General features: G+C 52.0%; 8 protein-coding genes across 8 annotated transcripts; 3 read left to right on the top strand and 5 right to left on the bottom strand.

The window, feature by feature from the left end:
* Nucleotides 1-5,398: 5,398 nt before the first annotated feature.
* B0H64DRAFT_408101 (HET and ankyrin domain protein) lies at nucleotides 5,399-7,592 on the bottom strand. Its single transcript, XM_062804611.1, has one exon. It carries the CDS (start codon nucleotides 7,279-7,281, stop codon nucleotides 5,443-5,445), a length of 1,839 nt encoding a protein of 612 aa, XP_062655327.1. The 5' UTR covers nucleotides 7,282-7,592; the 3' UTR covers nucleotides 5,399-5,442.
* A 2,325-nt stretch (nucleotides 7,593-9,917) lies between these two features.
* Nucleotides 9,918-11,283, top strand: B0H64DRAFT_420050 (uncharacterized protein; the record flags this gene model as incomplete). The annotated part of the gene is made up of 4 exons (XM_062805430.1): nucleotides 9,918-10,536; nucleotides 10,612-10,679; nucleotides 10,754-11,078; nucleotides 11,147-11,283. 4 exons carry the CDS (start codon nucleotides 9,918-9,920, stop codon nucleotides 11,281-11,283), a joined length of 1,149 nt encoding a protein of 382 aa, XP_062655326.1.
* A 1,295-nt stretch (nucleotides 11,284-12,578) lies between these two features.
* B0H64DRAFT_330081 (uncharacterized protein) lies at nucleotides 12,579-14,156 on the top strand (the record flags this gene model as incomplete). The annotated part of the gene is made up of 2 exons (XM_062800915.1): nucleotides 12,579-12,726; nucleotides 12,790-14,156. 2 exons carry the CDS (start codon nucleotides 12,579-12,581, stop codon nucleotides 14,154-14,156), a joined length of 1,515 nt encoding a protein of 504 aa, XP_062655325.1.
* Nucleotides 14,157-14,337: 181 nt separating this feature from the next.
* Nucleotides 14,338-16,389, bottom strand: B0H64DRAFT_240899 (histone acetylation protein-domain-containing protein). Its single transcript, XM_062799838.1, has one exon. It carries the CDS (start codon nucleotides 16,266-16,268, stop codon nucleotides 14,520-14,522), a length of 1,749 nt encoding a protein of 582 aa, XP_062655324.1. The 5' UTR covers nucleotides 16,269-16,389; the 3' UTR covers nucleotides 14,338-14,519.
* A 250-nt stretch (nucleotides 16,390-16,639) lies between these two features.
* B0H64DRAFT_329845 (ribonuclease-III-like-domain-containing protein) lies at nucleotides 16,640-17,588 on the top strand (the record flags this gene model as incomplete). Its single annotated transcript, XM_062800898.1, has 3 exons — nucleotides 16,640-17,057; nucleotides 17,137-17,369; nucleotides 17,445-17,588. 3 exons carry the CDS (start codon nucleotides 16,640-16,642, stop codon nucleotides 17,586-17,588), a joined length of 795 nt encoding a protein of 264 aa, XP_062655323.1.
* On the bottom strand, nucleotides 17,383-18,995 carry B0H64DRAFT_468550 (uncharacterized protein; the record flags this gene model as incomplete). Its single annotated transcript, XM_062807759.1, has 2 exons — nucleotides 17,383-18,597; nucleotides 18,700-18,995. 2 exons carry the CDS (start codon nucleotides 18,993-18,995, stop codon nucleotides 17,877-17,879), a joined length of 1,017 nt encoding a protein of 338 aa, XP_062655322.1. The 3' UTR covers nucleotides 17,383-17,876.
* A 659-nt stretch (nucleotides 18,996-19,654) lies between these two features.
* B0H64DRAFT_468542 (cytochrome P450) lies at nucleotides 19,655-22,256 on the bottom strand (the record flags this gene model as incomplete). The annotated part of the gene is made up of 5 exons (XM_062807758.1): nucleotides 21,627-22,256; nucleotides 21,363-21,541; nucleotides 19,982-21,229; nucleotides 19,871-19,918; nucleotides 19,655-19,699 (listed from the first exon to the last, which is right to left on the bottom strand). The coding sequence occupies exons 1-5, from the start codon at nucleotides 21,805-21,807 to the stop codon at nucleotides 19,655-19,657; spliced, it is 1,701 nt and encodes a 566-aa protein (XP_062655321.1). The 5' UTR covers nucleotides 21,808-22,256.
* A 1,017-nt stretch (nucleotides 22,257-23,273) lies between these two features.
* B0H64DRAFT_240758 (uncharacterized protein) lies at nucleotides 23,274-24,322 on the bottom strand. Its single transcript, XM_062799834.1, has 2 exons — nucleotides 24,138-24,322; nucleotides 23,274-24,040 (listed from the first exon to the last, which is right to left on the bottom strand). Exons 1-2 carry the CDS (start codon nucleotides 24,156-24,158, stop codon nucleotides 23,387-23,389), a joined length of 675 nt encoding a protein of 224 aa, XP_062655320.1. The 5' UTR covers nucleotides 24,159-24,322; the 3' UTR covers nucleotides 23,274-23,386.
* Nucleotides 24,323-24,331: the final 9 nt, after the last annotated feature.

The following is a 24,331-nucleotide window of genomic DNA, read 5'->3' as shown; positions in this document are numbered from 1 at the left end:
ATATTCTTCGATCCAGGTACAGAGGTACCTGAGGATGTAGATAGTATATAGTCACTCGTTCTGGAGAGCTCTGGGAGTTCTCCAGTTAGCAATCACAACTACAGTTCGCTACAAGCTCGAGAGCCTACTGTTGAGACAAGTCTTTGTTGTGCACCCTTTGGCTGCACCGAACCTAAGCACCCTTGAGAGAATACCTTCGACCGATACTGAACCCTAACAGGACGGGTCCAGAGACAGGTTCGTCACAATTTAGTAAAGTATATAAGGTCTTTTACCTTAACGGTATACCTATAACTATAAGAATTAGATAAATAGTTTAAGCTTTATCTTTACATTATTAGTTATCTATCTAAGGGTAATCTAAGTTACCTTTATAGTTCCTACTCCTAGTTTTATAACTATTATAACTACTATAAATTTTAAATTTATTATTAAGGTTATTTTAAAGGTAATCTAATAGATTATATAGGTAGAGGGTATTAATTTAATGGGGTTTAAGAAGGTATATGTAAATACCTTCTCCACTATAATCGAAGTTAAGAAAATAACCTTCTCAGTAACCCTTTATCACTACTTCAGCTAAGGATTAGCGGTATCTCATCCACTAAAGTAAGAAGGATGAGAACTTATTAGAGGCCTCCAACTAGAAACTAAACTCTTTAAAGAATTATTAAAGAAGATACTAATATATATATAGGCTATATAACTAAGGCAACTTCTAGGTAAAGGCAGACTCACTTAATTCGTTGCTAAATACTCTTATTTAGACCCGAATAATAAATCTAAAGGATAGCTAGAACTGATTCTTAGGGAGCTTCTCTAAGATTAGGCTCGGTTATATTTAAGAAGCTCCTTTAAGCCTTATAACATTACCACTTTACTATATAGGGCTCTAGGGATCTGTTCTATAATATATAAAAACTATTAAATGCTAATAAAAAGGTTAACTTCCTTCAATATTATACCTAAAGATACTCTACTAAATTTATTTAACTAAATATATTATTACTATTATTATAATAATTGTTATTAGCATTATAGCAGCTTATCTATTTAATATAGAGTATACTAGCTATATATTATTAATATATTTAGCTAATCTAAGGTTAATCCTATTATAAGATAGTAAGGAAGAAGGTAAATATTATATTAACTATTACTAGTATAGTATTCTTAATTCTACTATCCTCCTTCTCTATAGGAAGGTAATTATTCTAGATATATTATCTATCTACTAATTAAAGAAATCTCTTTAAAAGTAACTAATATATTTATTTTCCTTTTAAACCTAATATATTAAATTAATAACTTTTAATCTTTTACTAAAAGCTATTATTATAATTTTTCATTCTTTAAGCTCCAGATTATAGACCGTTCTAGGATGAAATATATTATACTAAGAACCTATCGTTCTAGATAATATATCTATCTATCTTTAAACCAATAAAAGTATCTCTATACAGCTAAAACGCTAGTATAGAGCTATATACAATGTAAAATCGCAAACTAATAATAGAATTGTTTTTATAAGGGCTGATTATCGCTGAAAACAATGCTATATAACAGTATAGGCAGCTATACTAGAGCGGAACCGATAGTAGTTAATAGAGGTATAGATAGGCTTATAACAAGCTATTACAATGCCCTTACTAGCCTTAGTAATAAGCTACTAGCTATCCTATATAGTAATGATAATATTGTAATAACTTAATTATAAGTTAGAAAAGATATTTATAAAGAGAAAATTAGATAGTTTATAGTTAAAGTAATAAAAACAAATAACTTTATAGAGCTTATTAAGGACTAGAATAGGTAGGTATATATAGTAATAGTAGTTATAGTTAGACTATTGAAAGTCTCTAATATTAAATTAGTATATATATTAAGAAATACCTTTAAGGAGGTTAAATAGATATTTTAATTTATTTTAAAGGGTAGAAAGGTTTAGATAAAACTATAAATATAATAGTTCTATATAGATATTATAGATAGTTATTATATTAAGAAGATAAACTATAGTTACTAATAAGCTATAAACTATTAATAATTTAAAAGGATATATTAGTAAAACTTACTAAAATAAAATAAATTATATATTATACTTAGAATACCTCTATTAATCTTAATAAGTAAATAGTTATAGAGATATATTAAATAGGTAATATAGCTATATCTAAGAAGATTATAAGAGTAATATAGAGGTTTTCTAATGGTAACTTTATAGTTATATTTGAAAAGAAAGAGTAGGATTAATAGAACTAGCAATAGATTATAAAGGTATTTAGACCAAAAGTAATAATTAGTTTCAGTATAACTTTAATTATTATATATAGGATTATAGAGGAGACTATTAATAAGCTTAATATATAAATATTAGAGATATAGATATATATATAGTAAATATAAGTATAAAGATTATAAAGGTTAAATTATATAAGGAGGTAAGTAGAGGATACTGAGTTTAGAAGATTATTATATAAAGTTATTTTCCTAGATTAAATAAAGTATATTATTAATATACCTCTTATTTAAAAAGTAGGGGTATACTACTATAAGCTCTATAAATCTAAAGTAAATATACTATAATATTTTATATACTATTAGCTTAATTATTTTATAGAGATCTATAAGAATAGAAAGATCTATAAAAGATATAATAGTAATTCAAAGTTTAGAGAGGATATATATCTAATAAATATAAACCTAGATCTTATCTACTATATATCCTATAGGGACTAGGGAAGCGATTACCTTACCTTCTTAAATAATTAACTGAAAGTATAAAGATAATAAGAAAGAACTTTGAAAGCTTTCTGTAAGAGACTTTAATCTTTTATACCTATATAAAGGATAGAGGCTAAAGAGATAATAGAGTAAGATATTAAAGATAAAGCCTCGCCTCCTCTCTCTCTAATAGTAATAACTAATATATTACTATAATATAAGGGGATTAGTTAGAAGATAAACTTTAAAGAGTTTATAAAGGTTTAACTAAAGAGGAGTAGCTAGAATAGAAGGGATATTACTTTAAATATATAAGGGAGATTATTTAAATATATTTATAAATAGAGACCTTAATATAGAGACTTCTCTATTATACTAATATTTAATAGAATCCCAGAGCTCTATAGGCCTACTACAATTAATAGAGATATAGATATTATTAAAGTAATAGCTATAGGTATTATTCTCTACTATTATATTATAAAGTTATATAAAAGGGTAAGATATTATTAACATTTAGGTAGGTGAGGGCCTGTAGTGTACGCACTAACAGGGTTTACAATGCACTTTGGGGAAGCAATGTACAGTACTATTGCTTAGCTACTAGCAGTAATTACAGGGCCTAGGCCCTATAATAGTGGATAATTTAGTAGGTAGACTACTATTGTTTTGGGAATGCCTCTGTATTTGCTATCTTAACCACTAGAGATGGATTTACTACTTCCTTCTTATATACCTACCGACCGGGGTATAGTGCCGAATTCGGCTTAGCAGTCTTAGTAGTAAAAAGCTGAATCCTATAAAACTTATTTTAGTATAAAAAGCTAAAAATGGGCTTACAAGCTCACAACTATACCTAGAAGTGCCTAGGTCCACTTATACTACTACTTTAAAAACCTAGTATAGGGTAGGCCGGTTGGGAGCGAACTAGGTACAGGGTAGGTTGCTTGGGATGCTAAGCGGTGTAGGGTAGGCCATTTAGAGGTCTAGGTGTGAGGGTAGGCCGATTCGGGAACAACTAGCACCTCGACTCAAGAAGAACTAACCTTCTTCAAATTAAGATAACTAGCCACCCAGTACTCGTACCGCCACAAACAAAATACCAGTATATAGCTACAGGCTATACGAATTCGATTATAGTATTGTAGAGCCCCCCAGATAGCCACAGCACTAGTAATCTGAACTCCAGGGTTTAATATCATTATATACATAGCTAGAAGCTGGTATATATAATACCCCTCGAATATAGCAGAGGAGGAGGGTATATTAAGGGCTAGGCTATACTTAGCTAAAGGGAGGTTAGGAGCTTTATCCTAACTATCTCGTATCTGGTATAGCTCCGGAGCGGAATCGTACCGAATTAACCTTAGTTATGTGCTAGAGGTTATATAAGAAGGAAATCCTATACTAGGGCTATATAAATTACCTTTTCCCTCTTTAAGCTTTTAGCATATAATATTATATACCTATCTGCAGTTGCTATAGAGCTAGCACCTTACAGTTTATTATATATCCCTTAGGAGAATATACTATATATATAACTCTTAATATCTATTATATCTTTTATTTCTAACACTTTATATATATATAGACAATACTACTTATTAAGATTTAGGTAGGTGAGGCCCTATAGTACACACACTAATAGAGCTTATAATGTACTTTGGGAAAGTAATATATAGTACTATTGCTTAGCTACTAGCAGTAATTACAGGGCCTAGGCCCTATAATAGTGGTTAATTTAGTGGGTAGACTACTATTATTTTAGGAATGTCTCTGTATTTGCTATCTTAACTACTAGAGTTGGATTTACTACTTCCTTCTCATATACCCACCGACCAGGGCGCAGTGCCGAATTCGGCCTAGCGGTCTTGGTGGTAAAAAACTAAATCCCGCAAAACTCATTTGTATAGGTTTGACTAAAAATGGGCTCACCTGCTCGCAGCCGCACCCAGAAGTGCCTGGGCCTACTTGTACTACTACCTTAAAAACCGGTATAGGGTAGGCCGGTTGGGGCCAAGTGGTATAGGGTAGGCCGCTTGGGAGCTAACTACAGTATAGGGTAGGTCGCTTGGGATGCCAAGCGGTGCAGGGTAGGCTAGTTGGGAACAACCGGGTGCAGGGTAGCTCGCTTGGGAAACCCAGGTGCAGGGTAGGTGCAGGGTAGCTCGATTCGGGAGAAACCAACACTTAGTAAAAAGAAGAACCAACCTTCTTCAAACTAAGATAGCTAGCCACCCAGTAATCGTACCGCCACAACCAAGATACCAGTATATAGCTACAGGCTATACGAATTCAATTACAGTACTGTAGAGCCCCCCAGATAGCTACAGCACTAGTAATCTAAACTCTAGGGTTTAATACTACTTACTATCCTTCCTTTATATATTCTTACTTTCGGCTTACACTGTATATAATACTATTATTATAGTATAATCTTAGCCTCGTTTATTGTTTCTATCTATTATAATAGTTATAATTCACTTTTCTTTAACTTCTCACCTCTTACTCTTTTCTCTATATTCCTTTAATATAATATTATATTCTAATATTACTAGTACACTTTATACTTTGGGCTCAAGCATGTATGAACCTCGTTGCTTGATTTCAGGTAGGTATTATCTATACCACTAGTGTGATTTAACGAAGTATAAAATGGCTAGATGAATAGGGGTGAAAGCAGGCTGTGTAGTATTTTCCCCTCGCTATGTATACAACTTAAACTCCCTTACGAAGAATATTCACAACCTTGCTATTCCCATAACGTTCGGCCTCAGATAGTGGCGTGGAACCCCGCTCGTTCTTCGTCTCTACATTGGCACCACTACAGAGCAACAGCCTCACAACACCAGCATGGCCTTTCCCCGCAGCCCAGATCAATGGGGAACAACCAGAATCATCTTTCGATTCCAAATCGGCACCTGCCTCCAGAAGCAGTCTCACCGTTTCCAAGTGCCCGCACATCGATGCTTGCGAGAGAGGAGTCTGGCCAAACCGGTCCCTCGCCTCTACCCCTGCTCCATAGCTCAGGAGTAGTTTTACAACCTCCGCGTGTCCCCGTGCAGCCGCAAGCGCTAGCGCCGTGCTTTCCCCGTTGTCCCGCACCTCTAGGTCCGCCTTATCATCGAGCAGGACCTTCACCGCCTCACAGTGGCCGTTCGCCACCGCTTGATATACCGCCGTCCGACCTTGGAAATCTCGGGCCTGACTGTCTGCACCCTTGTCGAGAAGCAGCCTTATCATCTGGGGCCGCCCACTCGCCGCGGCGCGCATTAGTGGCGTCAAGCCGGACGGCCCACGAGATTCTAGCCGGGCTCCGTGCTCTAAAAGAAATTGGAAGGTATCCTCGTTATTATATTCCACGGCCCACCACAACGGTGTCCGACCGGTCTCATCTCTGTCGTCGACGCTGAAGCCGCTCTGGGACAAGAGCAGGCCCATTGTTATCCCTCGCCCGAACGCGCTGACGTTCCATAGCGGTGACCGGCTTTGGTTCGGAGGGCGGGTCTGCCGGACGCACACCCGTCTCTCCTCTCTGCGCACCTCGTCGGCGATTGGCTCCCCTTGTTTGAGGGAAACGAAGTTGCCAGCGGTCCTCCTCTCAAAGTAGTCACCCGTTTCTGTCAGTGCGCTCAACCACACACCCACGTCCATCCCATCTTCCCCCGAGTGGATGATGGCAAAAGGGGACTCCCTGCGTTTGACAGTGATGAGGGGGATGGACAAGTGGATGCCCTTGTTATCCATAATGAAAGAGGGGCCGTTGGTGGGCTTGGAGCGTCTAACGGCACCCGAGTAGCGAAACGCGCCCGGGGAGGGTGCCAGGAGGCCGCTGGACCTGTCCGCTCCTTCTTCTTTCCAAACGAACAAGCTGAGATCGTCCGTCGTCTTCAATATCTCCTCTTGAAGCCGGGCAAAGGCTTTCACACCCTCCCCGTACAACATAGGCATGTTGACGTCGAATATGCCCAATAAGCAATAGGCGAGGTCTTCTATAACGGTTGTCTCCCTCTTCGCTGCCCACGACATTCTTTGGGCGACACTAGTATGCCCGACGTTTCCGCCGAGCAGCACTTCAGCCGGAATGCCCGTAGCCTTTGATACGGCGGGCTGGAGACTCGACTTCGATCCGATCTCCTGCCAATCGCTGTCGAAGAATATGACAACCGAGGGGGCGATGAGCTCCTGGAGCGTCCACCCCCGTCGAAACCACTCACTCTGCGTAAACTTCTTGTTGGGGACGTCGGCGAGGTAGGCATAGCATACAATTGCCTCTCGGTACCAGCGGTACATGGAGTTGATAGCCTCGGAGAGCTCGGCGCTGCTCGTCTTATCGATGCAGCACGTGTCTATCCACACGTAGTCGATACCCCCGGCGGCAGCGACGGAACAGGTATTTATGATCTTGGAGTATGCAGTCTCTTTGAGCTCTGCACTGCCGTCTTGGATATCTTGGAAAGTAACTTCTTCGGCGCCCCACCTGTGGGAAAGAACGGCGTAAAGGGGAGGAGTGCTGAAGGTCTCGAGTCTCCGCGTGGTAGTATTGAGCAACCTCATGGTGCGTGTGCTTAATAAGCGTGGTGACAACGTTACTGGCGAGAAGGAGTATTTAGGAAACTGGTGGTTACACAGTGGATGGGCTGAGTCGAAGAGAGGGGATGTTATTCGAGTGTAGGTAGGCCAGAGTGCCGCTACAAACCGTGATGATCAGAGGTGATCAGAGAGGATAAACGGGGTATTGGTTTCTTCACCCCATGCCATGCCCCATATTTATGCTGGTGCCGAGGGATATGTTGGGCGACCAACACCAAGTAGCTCATGCAAGGGCATGCATGGGGCGCTATATTTGGTAATTTAGCCCCTTTGAAAATCACACTGGCGCGAAGATCGGTACCGGAACACCACCGCTTGCCTTTCACCCTCTTTTTCGACTGGACGTGACTAACCTTCATGCCGCCACCACGACAAGGAACCTACCTCCAACCCCAACTTAGATTTGATTGACCAGGCTGTTACGATCACTCGTGCCTCCACTTCCACAAGCAAGCCTTTACGGCGGCACTGCGACCCCGTATGCTCGATTTAACACTGTTCGCAACAAGGAGGTAAGCGGCCCTCTGCCAGTCAGTCGCCCGCCTCGCTTCAGTTTCTAAACTCATGAGCATCTTTCGCACCGCACAGGTACCGACTCACTCTGCCATGGGTATCCCCCTAATCCCGTGTGGGGAGGACGGGGAACTCAAATGTCGCCGACTCGCGCCTGGAACCGTCACTCGTTTCTCATTCACTCGTAGCATGTCACTAGAAAACAACGAGTTCAAGTCTTTAGTCCACCCAGCGAAAATTAAAACAGCAAATACGCGGCCGAACTTACTACCCCGGTCAGCGGGAAACGAGCCGTGGGCTACCGTGGGGGTGGGTTATCGGCCTGGGCTATATCACCCTTATCCCATATTACGCTGACAATGTCCTATAGGCTAGCCGCTTTGCTGTGATTCATATAATACCCCGGGTTCATGTGCTCACTCGGTCCATTCCGGTCAACTGTCGGCTACCATTTGCTTTTTGGTCTGGAAACATTGATGATAATTACGGCGGTGACCAACGAATATATTGACGGCCGACTCGGTCGATAGTAACCTCGCTAGTTGGTCGCATTTGGTCTGCTTCTGTTTCCGAGAGGAGGGAGGTTCAAGTCATATGCGATGGTGTTTGTTCAAGTATGCTCACGCGCCCAACAGCGTGTAATGATATCTCGAGCAATATTATTGTTTGATACAATAAGCACTGTACCACACTCGACAACGTCCCATATATCCATCCCCAACACTGCCGGTGTACGCATTTCCACTTCATTATTCCATACGCAGTGAAGGGACATCCAGGGCTTTTTCAACAAAGTGTCGTAAATTGCACTTGTGCGCACGCTCGAGCTTTAACGTGAGAGTGTTACCGCTTCCGTCATGGACAAGACCGAGGCATCTTGTGATATTCGGGTGGCTGCCGAGAGCCAACTGATTTCGCGCTCCCGGGAGAAGTCGTAACCTGTCTCCTTCACTTGCTTGGGCGGGCCGTACGGTTCGCCGTCCATGCATCTGACTTCCGCTTTCACAATGACATCCCGGATATTGTCAGCGTAAATGACACAGTGATCTGTCTGTATAAGCACTTCAACGCGACTCCTGATAAACTGTGCTGTGGTCGATAATTATATACTGGGACGGGGAATCTGTGTATTCAGGTATGTAGGTATGTAGTTGAGGGAGGTTGAGGTTGGTTGTATGAGGTCACTTAGGGTGGGTGTGTGGTTGCACAAAAGGCCTCGGAATGCCGGTGGTGGGGGGTTAGATTATTCGTGACTGTTACGGGTGGACTGCGAGTCTCGAGGCGAATGGTCGAGTTACGTTGTGGCTTTCTCATACACGTCCCTGATGCTATAATTATTCGACACAGTACGTACGTTCTGTACAAACAGGAACGCCCGTGAACTGGCGGGTCTCCTCCGGTTGGTTGCGTAATGTACACCAACCACACCCCTGGTTTGGCTCCCAACGTCAGTTGTCCATTTCTCGGAGGGTTGGTGATGGCCGATCCTTGTGTGGACCATTCGTGCACATTGCATCAATGGCTCGAGACGCATTGTGTTGCAGCCACTCCGGCAGTGCCACCTTGCAGCGTCGATCGTGTGCCGCACCCCTGCAGGTATGGGGAACCGGGGGTCAGCTGCATCGGGCCCGTTCCAGGCACATGGGAGAGCTGAGGAAGGTACGGAGGAGGCAAGTGGAGGAGCAGTGATGAGTGGGCAAGAGCACCTGAAAGCCGGATTTAGGGGCAGGCAGCCAAGATGTTTCCTTCTTGGCGAATTGGGTCACCGAGTGACCACAATGGGTGCTAGTCCAGCCCACCTCCTAGCATGCCCAGCCCCCAATGGTCATGCGGAGTCGACGGTCAGCCGCCCAGTTGCCTTGCTGCTTCCTTCCTAATATGCAAGGGCGTCAATCATTCATCATAAGTATCGAGTTGACGCAGTGTGAGGTTGTGCCGTTATTGTTGTTGGCCACCGGAACTCCTTGTGTTGCTCGAACCACCAAACCTCGGCCGTGAAACTTCAAACGACTACCTTATTATATACACCACACACCAAAAGGAAGATAAAAAATTGTTTGAAATCCGAAGCGAAAAACTCGCCCACCATGTCCTTCCGGCGCGCCACATCCTCCTTAATGGAGGAACGAACACGAACGCATGGCCACTTCAGCGACACAGAGTCGTCTCTGGCGAGCGTCTCCACCAACCAAGCGCAAGCGTCGCGCAAAGAGCACAAGCTGACCCACCTGCTCTCGTACCTCGGCTCCAACAACCCGCTGCCGGCGTCCATCGCGGCCGACGACGTGGTCTGGCTGATGGACAACGTCGCGTTTCGGGGCCGCGGGGGCGAGTGGGAGGCCGAGTTCGTCGCGGCCGCCTTCGACCAGAAGGCGTCGACCAAGGTCGTCGACATTGTGGGCGACATCGCCAGCAAGGTGGGGCTGTCGCGCGGCGGCGAGGAGGAGAAGACCATCGAGCGGCGCATCTCCCCCTTTGTCATGGAGATTTTGCCCGGCCGGCAGATCAAGGTCAACTTCGACGGCGCCACCCCCGTTAAGCTCGGCCCGGGAGGCAGGAACGGCATCAGCAGCAATGTGATCAGGATTCCGAAGGCCGCGGCCGGGGGAGTGGCGAGATCGACGGCGGACGTGCCGATGGGGGTGCTGGGCGTGCTCGACATGAAGACGGTGTACGTGGAGCCGGAGGGGTGGGCGGTGATCTCAGGTATTTATGGCCGTTTTATACGGAAACTGACCCTCGTGTGGTTAGCGGCTTGTTTCTGACCGGTATTTCCCGCAGATGTGGACGACACAATCAAGATCACCCAGACGAGTGATCCCGTCGGGATCCTCAAATCCACATTCGTGGTGAGTCGTAACCCCCTTACTCGTGCGGCGAGGCACGTACGGTCATGACTGACATTCCCCCTCCCATGGTAAAGTCCGAACCTACGCCAGTTCCAGGCATGCCAGAGCTCTATGCACGTATCCAGGAGCTCCTGACACCGTCCGCGCCCTTCTTCTACCTCTCAGCCTCCCCCTACAACCTGTATCCGTTCCTTCGTAACTTCCGGGACGCCCACTTCCCACACGGGCAGTTGATCCTCCGGGATTCCAGCTGGATGACGCTCTCCGGGCTCCTCTCCAGCCTGACCCTGGGAACCGAGAAGTACAAAATCGAGAGAATTAAGAAGGTCCACCGGTGGCTGCCGCGGCGGAACATGATCTGCATCGGAGATTCGACGCAAAGCGATCCCGAGGCTTACGGTAAAACCACACCTCCCTTTCCCTTCGGCAATGGTGCAAGCCTTGGCTGACAAGAACACCAAACGCAGGCGACGCCTGCAGGGCCTTTCCGGGCTGGATCAAGCTGGTCCTGATCCGAAAGGTGAAGGACATTGCCGCGATCGGCATCGAGGAGAAGAACGAGCCGCAGCGATTCGAGAAGGCTTTCGAAGGCGTTCCCAAGTAAGCTTATTCGAGATTGATCATGGAGAAGCTGCGCTAACTTGAGGAATAGGGAAACGTGGCATGTTTTTGAAGAGGCCGAGGAGTGCTGGAGTTTGATCCAGAAGGCCGTGGCGAAGAAGTGAGCGTGGTGTTTATCGCTGAAGTTCCAGTTGGGTCCGGGATGCATCTGGCGAGGCTTGTCGTTGTCATGATGACACTAAAAAGCCGAACATTTGCCAGCTCTGTCCGAAACTGGAGATAAGCTGCGAAGGTACCCTGTCTTACCGGCAGGGTTCCATATACGCAAAACCACAGGAGATCATGAGGTTATGAGGTTCTCCGCGAATATGAACGAGGCGGAGTGCGTTGAACTAGGACGGACAGTATAAGTACGGGAACACACTATGGGGAGGTCGGAGTGTTTTTGATACCAGGGCGTTAATCTAGTACAACCAACGGGAGGTATGAGTTGTGGGAGAGTGAGGCGTGGGGGGCTCGGAGTTTGGGCATGAGCGAGGGAAGTAATGTATGGGGTAAGAATGCTTCTTCTTGTGCGGCTCGATTCGGCGGCTTGTTGTCCTAGCTTAGCTACCTATTTACATTGGTCTGCGGGGTTCCTCTTACCTGCATCGATGGATATTGTTTGAATGCGAGCAGGTAAGCCCCGGTCGGCAGCCCCCTGCTTGTGCTACCTATGTTTGGTGTGTATTGAATCCACATAGCCATTTCCCGGCACCAACTAGGGCCCCGTGACATGGCTACATGTAATGGCCTTGGGTCTATGATGAAATAGGTACCTACCTAATACGGGAGGCCTTGCGGTGTGGTACCAGTGTCTTTGAATCGAACATGCTTCCGAGTAGTAACTAGCTCGCTCTCTGCCCTTGTTTAGATAAGATTTCCTAATAGGGTACCGGCAAAATGCCCTCTTCCCAATCCGAGTCAGCCGATATTTTGTCTCAGCATATACCAGTTTTCTTCCGACCGCGGTCTGCTGAGTCTCTCACGAGACCGAACGGTAACCGCGGGGAACTCCCAGACGTAGCTAGAACCATAAATTTTTTTGGGTAAAAGAAGGATATCCCTCGAATATCACTGGACTGGAACTAGGAAGGTCAAATGATTTCCCTGTTCCCGAGAGTTTTTGTGTGTTTTTGTGGATGTTGCCATCCATTCTCTGCGCGATGCACGAGCCACCTGCCAGGCTGGGCCGGCTCCGGGAAGTAAAATTTTCAAACTTTGTAAACCAAAAATCACCTCTTCATATTATTGCTTGTCGAGGTTAGGTTGTGTGCTCGAACCTCTTTCTTTTTCAAAATGGAGGTCGACAGCGATGCGAATTCGAGGTTCGCCGACGGGACTCGCAATTTTGTGGCCTGGTTCCAAACGCTCCCTGGAGCCACTTTCCGCTCAGATCTGATCGCGGTGGAGGACTTGAGGGGACGGAATGCTGGTCGAGGAATTAGTGAGGTGGTCCGATTAAAGCATCTATGCTCTCTTTGAACTGGATAACTAACCCGTTTCATAGTTGCCAAACAAGACATCCCAGCAGACACGGTGCTGTTCACCATCCCCCGAACCGCCATCATCTGCACCGCAACCTCAGCCCTTAAAGACAAGATCCCCGGTATATTCGACCTCGACAATGACGACGCCGGGAAATCCGACTCCGGGGACGGCGGCGACGGCGAGGCAACCTCCTCATCACAGGACTCCTGGACACTCCTAATCCTCGCCATGATCTACGAGCACCAACAGGGCGACGCCTCACCGTGGAAGCCCTACCTGGACGTGCTCCCCGCCGCCTTCGACACGCCCATGTTCTGGTCGCCCGCCGAGCTGTCACAGCTCCAGGCCAGCGCGCTGGTCGCCAAGGTCGGCAAGGCCGAGGCCGACCGCATGATCCAGGCCAAGATCGTCTCGGTCGTGCGCGCCCACAACGACGTCTTCTTCCCCCCCGGCAGCGCCCACCTCGACGACGCCCAGCTGCTGCAGCTCGCGCACCGCATGGGCAGCACCATCATGGCGTATGCCTTCGACCTGGAGAAGGACGAGGCGGACGATGGCGGGGAAGGGGAGGAGGACGAGGGGTGGGTGGAGGACCGGGAGGGCAAGACGATGCTGGGGATGGTGCCGATGGCGGACATATTGAACGCGGACGCGTCCTTCAACGCGCACATCAACCACGGCGGAGATGCGCTCACGGCCACGGCGCTGCGGCCGATCCGCGCGGGCGAGGAGGTGCTCAACTACTACGGCCCGCTGGCCAACGGCGAGCTGCTGCGGCGGTACGGCTACGTGACGCCCGCGCATGCCCGCTATGATGTGGTTGAGCTGCCGTGGGCGCTGGTCGAGAGTGAGTTGAGGGATAGGGTTGGTGGTCGCATGGGCAAGGAGGGGTGGGAGGAGGTGAGACAGCTCGCGGAGAAGGATGAGGAGTTCGAGGAGAGTTTTGTGTTGGAGCGGTCGAGCGAGGACCCGGACTCGACGGGGGAGTTGGGTAGCGACGCAGTCTTCACTGGTCTGCCGGACGAGCTGGGGGAGCAGTTCAAGACGTTCCTTAAGGCCATGAAGAAGGTTGGCAACGTCGAGCTTGCTGTGCAGGCCCTGTCGGACAAGGATACGCGCAAGGACTTGTACTTGCGGACCGTCCTCCGCGCTCTTCATGCTAGGGAGCAACAGTACGCCACGTCGCTCGAAGAAGACGAGCGACTTGCGGGTGCGAGTCAGCCGTCTGGGCGGGAGAGAATGGCCTTGTGGGTGAGGAGAGGCGAAAAACAGGTCTTGCGGGAGGCTCAGGCATGGGTACAGCAGGCTATTAATGAGCTGCAGGCTCAGGCTTCGACGAGGACGCGTGAGGACGACGGCCCAGCTGCGAAGAGGCGGCGGATGTGAAGACTTAATTGTATTGTCAAAAGGCTGGACTGATTTGTAACTACTTAGGTAGGTGCGGTGCCTGTTCTCCAAATGCTGTATGGCGGCTAGGACTCAGGAAAACCCAGCTTGTTCCGCCCTCTGTCTCCAACTCTAGCGGCGTCGACTTTCCAAGGCTTATACAATGTCGGTGGCGGTATGTCGACGGCTGCATGGAGCAGTGATCCTGAAAGATGTCCAATGGGCGGCGCCTTTGTCACGCAATTACACCACCCACCGTACGGGCGCAGACCTCGACGTTGCATACCGATGCCCAATTTCCCCTTGACGGTCATGAAAGTGGCACTTGGGTGGATGGTGACCGACAACCCCCACCTTGGAGGATCAAGTGTTTTCGGCCGCCTTCTTCCTCTTTCGTACTAGGTTGGCGTTGAGGACATTTACCTTTGCTGCGGGCTCGGCCGATTCCTTGGTCGTCGGGCCTGGTTGTCGACTGCTATCGGTTTCTGACGATACTGGCGCGTTTTTCCTTCTGATCAGCCCAGTTAGGTTCGTCACGTTTCCACTGGTGCCCCCCAAGGCGGTTCCATTCGTTCGTAGCGAGTCGGGGATGGCTGCCTTGCCTATAACATCCCCCTCCCCGCCATCGCCTATGCCGACCTCGTTGAGCCATCGCCTGGAGCTGCCCACGGTCTTGTCGAGGGTTGAGAAGTCCAGGTGAAGCAACAAATCGACGATGCGTTTGTATTCTGCTTCCTCCACCATCTTATCGCCGCGGCCTTCAGGCGGCCAGTAGTAGTAGGCGGTTACTGTCGGGCGGTTGGCCAGGTAACTGCGCGCATGTGTCTTGATCTTGGGTGCACGCGGCACGATTCGACCGGACGGTTTCTTTTTAGCTTTCTTCTTGGGGATTTTGGTTGATGCGGATGGGGGCGCGGTGGGAGAAGTTGGCGCTTTGAGTGGGCTTGATCGCGGGGTGGAAGAGGAGATGTCGAGCCGTCGTCGAGGTGGTGTCGCAGGCATGGTTGGAGGCAAAGACGAACCGGAGGAGGCGTTAGGGGCTGCATGCTTCGTTTCCGGAGGACCTGCTGAGGGGGGGTTCGTGGACGGTTGGTTTGGGTCGAAAACCAACCAGACAAATCCGGTTAAACGCCCGCTGGAGCACTCCTGGCGGAATGCCATCATCTCCCAAAACTGCTCTAATGACCTGACGCTCTTCCACGCCCCAATGCCTTGTTTCTGCTTGGATACCTCCTCGTCCAGCTCGTCGCGGAATCGAGATTTAGGGTCGTCTGGGTAGCCAGGGATAAGGCATCGCGGTGGGACATTGTCGAAATCGCGGGTGTAATGGGATGTTCGTTCGAGGGGGTGGCCGATCACCCAATTCGCTATGCTCGCCGTGGTTCGCGGTATGAAAGCTCGCATTTCCATCTCCTCCAACCCGGGAACAAGCAGGTAGCCCTTGGTGCTGGCCCATGGTTCCTTGCTGAGCCCCTCCATAAGCGGGCTCAGGACCCTGCACCACCATCGAACGAGCCCCCGATCGTCCAGGACATGCTTTCCCTTGTTGCGGACACTTCCCGGGAACAGATATTGTGCTTGCGCGCGAGCGAATAGATTGACGACGGATTGGACATGGTTGCGCCGTCGATGGTCAAGAAGGTAGGCGAGGAAGGTGGCGGATACTTGGCGAATTGGAGACGGAGCGCCTTTCGGGATGTTGAGAAGATGGAGATAGCCGGTCGAGTCGGCTTTGGATACGAAGAGCGTGGTCTGGTAAGCGGTGGTGAAGATCAAGACCTCGATGGCGAAGACCAATGCCTGCTTCTTCGAGACCGGCTCCTTGGCCCGATCGGCGCCCGGTGAAGCGCGCTTGGGAGCCGCGACACTCCCGTCCTGGGGGTGGATTGAGACAGCAAGGAAGTGGTTTTCCCTGTATGTCTTGTCTGGCCGGTGACCTGGTGGGGCTACGCAAAGGGGCTCCGTTGGCGTTGGCGGCGTCGAGATGTGGTGAATGCCAAAGTTGTGCCCCTGGGGAAGGACTGCTGCAAGCCTGTCGCGGAGGGAACTGCTGATTGACGGGGCGGTGGTACCTGTGCCACGTTTGGGACCTATCGGTGTGGAAGACGGCATCGCGGCGAAACCCGGCGTGGTTCACGAAGTCCTGCGGCCGATAGTGATGAAGACGCGCTTGCGACGCGAAAGGCCGAGGGAGTGGACCTCGAGCTGCGAGAATGGTGGGGACCTGAGCTGCGTGCAATTGCAACTTGCAAGCGGATGGTCCGCCAAGCCGAGAACGCAGTTCGAGGGGTAAGTTACGCAGCGTAATGAATTACACTGCCCCGCCGATAGCAGACAGGGGTGTGTGACCTTGGCAGCTGGCAAGCCAGCCGCGAAAAAAATACGCCGGCGCACCGATCTTTGGAGGAGGAACCTTTATCGCTGAGAGCTTCAACAGTCGCCAACTTCCAGGGATTCCGGATTTCTGTGCACCCCGTTTGTCAATGGCTCTCAACCCCTCTCGGTCGGCCGTCTCGGCAACATGCAAGGTATTACGGCGATGTGGCAGCTCATCGCAGTCGGTCGTGCAGCGGCTTGGGCAACCGGTGCGGCAACTGTCGACCTCTGCATCGCGCAGGAACGAGGCCGTTGAAACGACACCCGAACAAGAGAAAAGGCCCCGGTGGTCCTATACACCGGAGCGGATGAAGGGTCCCGGCTTTTCTATCAACGTCGTCAAGGATCCGAGCCGGACGATCTGGCACAACAACGAGGACCCGGCGAAACTCGACGCTATGTACATGCGATTACTGGGGTCGAAGGGGGATAGGATGTTGCCGGACGAGATCAAATGGCTTGCTGTCACACACAAGAGTTTCGATCAGGGGAGACGAGGGTTCAACACAAGGCTGGCCTATTTTGGTGTGTCTCCAACATGGGTCCTCTCCGAGGCGTCCGGCCATGGCGCACGCGAGCAGCAAGCTAACCGGGTCTCCCACAGGACGGTTGATCGTTTCGCTCGAAACCACAAGGCACATCTTGGTCACTCCAGCCGCTGCCGAGGACTCGCCAATCCAGGACCCGTTCAACCGCGAGCCCTTCCAGCACAGCGCGCTCGCGAACGTTGACAAGCTCAACATAAAGCAGCCCATGGACGTGGCTTCAAAAGAGAAGATTGCCAAGCTGGCGATCGACGTTGGGCTGCCAGAGGTCACCAGGTGGAAGCCTAGGATGGTATGTGATGCTACGAACTGAGTGGTGTGCCCGCCCGAACACGTCCCGAACTGACTTTGGTTTGCTCTGCATTAGCCCGAACACCTCGAGGGTTCAGGTTTCATCGCCGTACTCAACACGTCCCTCTTCGCCATCGTCGGTGCCATTTCTTTACAACACGGCGCCGAAACCGCCCAGCAGGTTGTCCGGGAGAAGATCCTAAGGAGGTTGGGAGCATGAGCACGGCCGGGGTGTAATCATAGAACTGTATATCTCTGTACCATATCACGGGGCAATATAGAGGCTGGCCCGGTTTGTTGGTTGCACACGTCCGCTTTTGCATTGAAGCTTCCAGAGAAGACCGACCTCCCGGGGTCACGCTAGGCGGTCGTGGGTACTATCGACGGGTTGATTCGCACGCTAACACACAATTCTCAAAAGGCTCCAGGGGATACGCACTCACGCTATGCTACCGACGGGAGCGGAACGCCGACAAGAACAAATACAAGCAAAGAAAACGGCGACCCATCACCACCCTTCTGCGAAACAAATCTCGGCCAGCTTCATCGGCTGTTTCCCGACGACCATCCAGCCATCGCCCATGCGGAACTGCCTCCCCCTCCCGATGACGAAGCGCCGGTAGTAGTCGGTATCGGCGGCGGCCTCCTCGAGCACACAACGTCCGCCCGCCCACCCCTCCGGCGGCTGGCGCTCCGAGAACATAAACAGGGTGAACCGCTCGATCTCGGCCAGGACGGTGCGCGAGAAGGCGCTCAGCGTCGCGGCGCCGCCCTCGTGCGTCCAGAGCGCCACGCTGATCCCCAGCCTCCGGAGGCCCTTTCCGGCATCGCCGCGACCGCGGGCGGGCTTGTCCATGCGGCGGAACCAGGCGAGCAGGGCGGTCAGGCGCGTGTAGGCCAGGTCCCCTAGCAACACGACGGTGTCGTACTCCAGGTTCAGGTACAGCACGCGGTCGCTGTGCTGGAGGAGGTCGCCGGGCCGCTCGGAGGTCTGGGTGCGCGAGGGCAGGGTGAAGAGCGGGAGGGCGACGGTGTAGCGCTCGAGGGCGGCGGCGCGGGCCTCGGCGCTGACGGAGAGCGCGGCCGGGTTGCGCGACTGCGACTGCCACTTGGGCGTGCCGCCGTGCGGGTCCTTGTCGGCGTAGTGCGCCCGCCGCGTGTGCAGCTCCACCGTCCGGGGGAGGAACGACATGTGCCTGCGCGGTGCGGTGGTGGTCGCACCCACCCCCCTGTCAGCCCAGCCAGCCCACTTGGCCGTCCCGTCCCGTCCAACCCGGGAAACCCGAGCGGGTCCGGACCCGGGGCGTCTTCTCCAATGGAAAGCAACTCACCAGATCTTGAGCCGCAGCTCGGCGGGAAGCAAAGGGAATAAGGGGAACGTCGTGCATGGTTCTATTTCCCTCGCGGGGAGTTCCGGTTTGGGGGGTGGTGCTTCGATAGTCGCTGGCCTCCCCAGCGGCGACACCGGCGGAGATGGCAGCTCGGCCACCGTCACCGAGACGGCGGGTGCGGAAGCATCGGCACTCGTCGTTTTGCGTTTATGCGGGCTCGGTCGAGACGCAACATCGAGTTGGGACTGGTTGAAGCGTGATAGAACGGCCGTGCTCTCTTTCTCGTCCGGCGCCATAGCTTGCCCTCTCTCTTTCCTTAAAAGGGCCGGAAGGCGGGATGGGGTGCGCTACTTTTCTTTTCTTTTCCTTTTCCTTTTTGAGAACACGATAGTCCGCAACAGTGCCTTTGACGCAACCTGGGACCGGGCTTGTAATTTTAATATTCAACTAGAACTGGTAAGGGAGTTCACTGCGCGCTTCCCCGTCCGGCGCCGGGAGTGGGGCCTTCCGGCCGTCAGTCAAGGAGGAGGACGGCCGCGATCCTGGGTGGAAAGAACTGCTGGGGAATCCCAAGTCGACCGAAAATTCTGGTGGCAGATCGTGGGGCGGGGGGTGTTAACCGATGTGCAGGTGGGGTTAATATTACTTGGTAGCGCCCACTGTTTGCGCCCTTGCATCTGCAAGAGGTTCATCCCACTTTACCCACTTCACCCACTTCAGCTCACTGCACTTCAGCCCACTTCAACCCCCCATCCTCAATCCCGGTCTTAATCCCCGGGATTCCGTCCGCAAGGCCGCGTCTGACCACCGGGTATTGTCCGAAAGTGACGCCGAAAAGTCAAGGGAAGGATGGGCTTGGGCGGGCTGGGAGCCCCGTTTTGACTAATGATGGCCCGACTAGGGAGAAGGAAGGGCTGATGAACCCTGATCCTGCATTGCACTCCTCAACACAATGTCAGATGCGCGAGATTATTGTATGGGGGTACACATGTGATGTGTCCTGTGCTGGCACTGTACTCGATGTTGTACACGTACTACATGTACATAGTGAGAGCCTTGAGCCATCCAACAGTCCCCTTGCCCATCCCAACCCGGGCAACCCACCCCAAATCCTTCCTCGTCCCCCCACTCCCCCTCCGTCCCAACCACCAAGCACTCAAGCCCGCCGTACCACCTTCATACGCATCGCATCGACCGGTTTGGCCGTCACCTGCGCCGTCTGGATGCTGTCAGTATCTGCCTCACTCAACACGACTCTCACCGGACTCCCCGAGTTACTCACATTGTACATCTCCGACTTGGTCCTGTACTGCCCCTTGTCGTTCAGGACCGGCTTCCCCTTCTCATCGAGATCAAGCTCGCCGAGCCCAACCTTCACAAAGTCGTACCGCCTCGCCACAGCCGCCACGATCACGCGAGCCTCAATAGTAGCAAGATCCTGCCCGATGCAGTTACGCGGGCCGCGCTCGAACGGCCGCCACGCGCCCGGCGGGTACTTGCGGCCGGCCTCGTCCCGCTTCTCCGACTCCTCATCCGCCCCGGCGCTCATAATCTCCACCCTATCCCCCAGCCACCGCTCCGGCACAAAGTCATCCGCCGTATCCCCAAACACAGTCCGGTCGCGCTGAATGATGGTCGCACAATTATAGATAATCGCCCCATCCAGACAATAACTCTGCCCATCCTGCGTGCGCACCGTGAACCCCGACCCGGGCGGCGCCATGCGCGCCGTCCCCGCAGGCGGATACACACGCAGCACCTCCTTGACCACCGCCGTGGCATACCGCATGCGGTTGATGAGCTCCTCGCCGCCGGGGGCCAGCAGGCGGGCGCGGACGGCGGCCGGGTCGGCGTCGGGCCCGAACAGCTCGTCCAGCTCGTCGCGCACGGCCTGCAGCACGCGCGGCGAGCGCGAGAACTCGTAGAAAATCCAGGCGAGGAGGATGCCGGTGGTGTCGTGGCCCGCGAAGAGGAAGGACTTGATCTGGTCGCGCGTTTCGGTGAGGAGCGCCGGGCTGAGCGTGTCGCTGCCCTGCAGGCTGAGGCTGAGCACGTCGCGGGGCTTGCGCTTGGTGTGGCCGTTGCCGTTGCCGTTGCCGTTGATGGCGGTTTGGTGGTTGTTGTGCTCGGCGTGCTTGGTGCGGATCATGGCTTCGAGGAGGCGGTCGATCCGCTCGCTGAGCGTGTGGCGGCGCCACTCGCGCATGGGCGACATCCACCGGCGGAAGCGGCTGTACTCGACGCCGTACTTGTTGAGTAGCTGGTCGTACAGCTTGATGAACTCGCCCTGGCCGGACGACTCGGCCCGCTGGGCGTCGAACTCGACGTCCATGGTGACGGCGCCGATGATGTCGAACGTGAGGTTGATGGTGTTGCGCAGCATTGGGAACTCGTCGCCCGAGAGGGCGTAGCGGTCCAGGTGCTCCATGAAGATGTCCGTCTTGTCGAGGATGCAGGGCAGCAGCGTCATCAGGTGCTGCGGCGCGAAGCCCGGGTTGAAGCGCTTGCGGAGCTGCTTCCATTCCTCTTTCTGGGGTGGGCGGTTAGCGGTCACGAGACAGCTACTGAACCAGCAGCACCTAGTGGGACGAGCGAGGCGGCAGATGAACACCCAGGTCACTTACCCCTTTCATGAAGACGGACTCGGGCCCGACCAAGCGCACCAGAGCGCCCATTGTGGGAGACTTGGGCGTGCTCCAGGCGAACATGCTGCTCACCCGCGTGATCTGCTCGGCGATATCGTGGCTATTCACCAACACCATGGGATAGGTGGCAGGGCGCAAGTCGAGGAGCATGAGGGGTGGGTTCCCCGCGTCCTTCGCCATTGCCGCAAAGACGTGATCTAGCGGGCCAGTGGTCAATTATTCGCTTCAACCACACTCGAGCCGCAGTCAAGCTTTGTGCTTCTCGGGAGGCCCGGGACATACCATGATGAATTCCTGGAGGCCCCTTCAGCGTGTATTCATGAATCGTTTTCAAGTGACCCCAGATAAAGGAGGTCTTGAACTGGGGGAAGTTGGCAAACTGCTTAAATCGGCGGTGCCATGTTGCCGCGACCAAGTACGTGACCACCAGCGGGAGGGCCAGTAGCACGAGGTTCGCAATCATGATGCTCAAGATAATTAACCCCTTAATGGAGAAGGCGAACGGGGAGAATTCAGAAGTTAGGCCATCAAGTGAGGTGTACCAGGTAAGACGACAGCTCGACAATCACTCCTACGCGTCGCTTAACAAGCGTCAACACAACCCGGAACTGGCAGGATCGGATGTCAGTCGGGATGGAAGGATGGAACTTTGAAATGCTGGGGGGTCTTTTCTTGATCAAGGGGGGCAAGGTTGGACTGAAAGTGGAGTCTAAGTTGCCAAACAGGGGGGGGATTTCCATGGCAAACGGCCCCATCTACAGAAAAGGAGTGGTTGGCAGCTCACATCAGCCAACTTGGCGTACTGTTAAAAATACTCGCAACAGGGTTCTTGGGGTTGACTTGATTGATTAGGGCTAGCGCCTTGGAGGGACTCATCATGGCCAAGACGGAAAGAATCTTGGGTTTAGGAAATTATATAGTTATCAGAAAACATTCAGAGAGTACGAAGTAAGGTAGTTGGCTTTGTAGCCCTCAAGCCCGCCTGTGCTTTTTTGTAGCGGTCCTGGTCCAAAGTTCCATCCTGGGGGTGCATCTAGGCGCGTCGTCCCGGCTATTTACACCCTGTTCCACCCGGAACAGAGGGGATCCGGAGCCCAAGCCTGACACCATCATTGATTGATACTTCCATGTTGTGTTTGTGGGTTGTGCTCGTCGGGTTGGAGGCAGAGTCTGGCATGCCCTTGGGAGTTGTGAATTGACACGGCATACCTCCCCGACGGTCTGCCCTTTGGCAGCGTTGCGCTTCAGAGTAGGAATCGTCGGAATCGTCGGAATCGGGGGAATCATACTTAATCGGAGCCCAGGTGTAAACCATGCAGAGTGACGCAAGACATTTCAGAAGTTGTGCTTGGGGGGGGGGGGTGGGGGGGGGGGGGTTGGAAAGTACCTCGGAGCTACCTCCTGTGTATGGACAGAGATGTGCCAGGCGCCGATTGGCTTCACATTTTCAATGACGACCTACCACTGCGGACAAGACTGGAAGAAACGCCGAGAAAAAGCGAGAAAATATAGAAGGAATGTTATAAAAAGCAGTCCACTGAATCAGAAGTTGGGAATTGAGAGTGCAAGTAAACAGACTTTATTCCGAGTTGAATAACCTAATAGATGCAAACCAATTTGTTTGTTCCACAATCTGTGGTCTATCATAATGATGATGATGATGATGATGATGATGCCAGTGAAATATGATGCCCAAACCCCCAAGAGTCATTATGAAAATCATGCCCATGCGTAACCCGAACCAATGCCCAAATCCAAATGCTGTTCCCAAGTAAAAACCGAAATCTCAAACTCCAACCGTCTAATGCTGACTCCATGATGCGTTGTTGCCACTAGGGAGGGGGACAGAAGGGGAGAACCAGCGAGCGCCAGCTTGCTTTCACAGCCGTCTTGAAATCTGTCGGCTCAATCCTGGTAGGACCCCGGATCTCAAGACGGTGCGAAAGCGCGCCAGAGTGTGCCCCTTTCTCAGGGGCCTCGCTCGGTTCCCGATCACTCCTCACCCACCGGTCGCACTCTCCCCGCGGAAAGCGAAGACGCGATCAGAAGTTGTGGGTGGCGCGGCGGCTGAACTGTTGGCCGCGGCTGCCGACGGAGCTGATGCTCTCGCTGGGGGCGATGCTGCAGTCGTCGCGGGCGCGGTCCTGGAAGCCGTCGAGCTCGCCGACGACCTCCCACTCGCTGGAGCTGGCGCCGGCGTTGCTGCGGCCGGCGGTGCTGCGGGGCAGGGGGATGTCGGCGGCCGACATGTAGGAGCTGGCGGCGGGGGGCCCGCGCATGAAGGCGGCGGCGTCGCGCGGCGGGCTCATGCGGTAGCTGTCGACCGTGTTGCCGCGGACCGAGCCGCTATAGCCAGAGTCGGCCGAGGAGGGGGCATAGCCCGCGGCGAGGGTCGGGGGCGGGGCGCGCGCGCCGGGGCCGACGATGCTGGCGCCGTCGCGGCTCGGGGAGTTGCACTTGACGAAGCCGGACTGCACCAGCACCTGGACGCCGGCGGGCAGGGCCATGTGGCCGGTGCCTTGGGTGAGCAGGATCACGTCCTCCTCGCGGCCGGTGCGCACACCGTTGAGGAAGACGATGCTCTGGCAGCCCTTGAAGTCGAACTCGCGCTCGAAGCTCTCGGCCGCAAAGGTGTGCGAGTCCTGGCGGTCGCCGGCGCTGAAGACGGCGTTGGTCTTGTCCGACCAGCGTCTTCTCTGTTGGCCATGTGTGAGCAGCTGCTAGTGGTTTGCGGGGGAGGGGGAGGGGGAGGGGGAGGGGGAGTGGCAAGGGTAAAGGGAGGGTCTCGCTTACAAGCTCAGCGGCGTCGATCATATTGGCGGTGGTGGGGTGAGTCTTTGAGATGAACTCGAAAGTCTTGTTAAGTGTTTGAATGGTGGTGGTGGTGGTGGTGGTAGTGCTGTTGGCTGCTGTGTTGCTTTGATGCGATGAGGAATGAAAACGAGGGCATCATCTTGGGAGAAGAGTCTTCTATTTAAGCTTGTCTG

The sequence above is a fragment of the Chaetomium fimeti genome, assembly GCF_033439085.1.
Source record: "Chaetomium fimeti strain CBS 168.71 chromosome Unknown B0H64scaffold_8, whole genome shotgun sequence".
NCBI lineage: Eukaryota > Fungi > Ascomycota > Sordariomycetes > Sordariales > Chaetomiaceae > Chaetomium > Chaetomium fimeti.
This window is presented reverse-complemented; position numbering and strand designations above follow the sequence as displayed.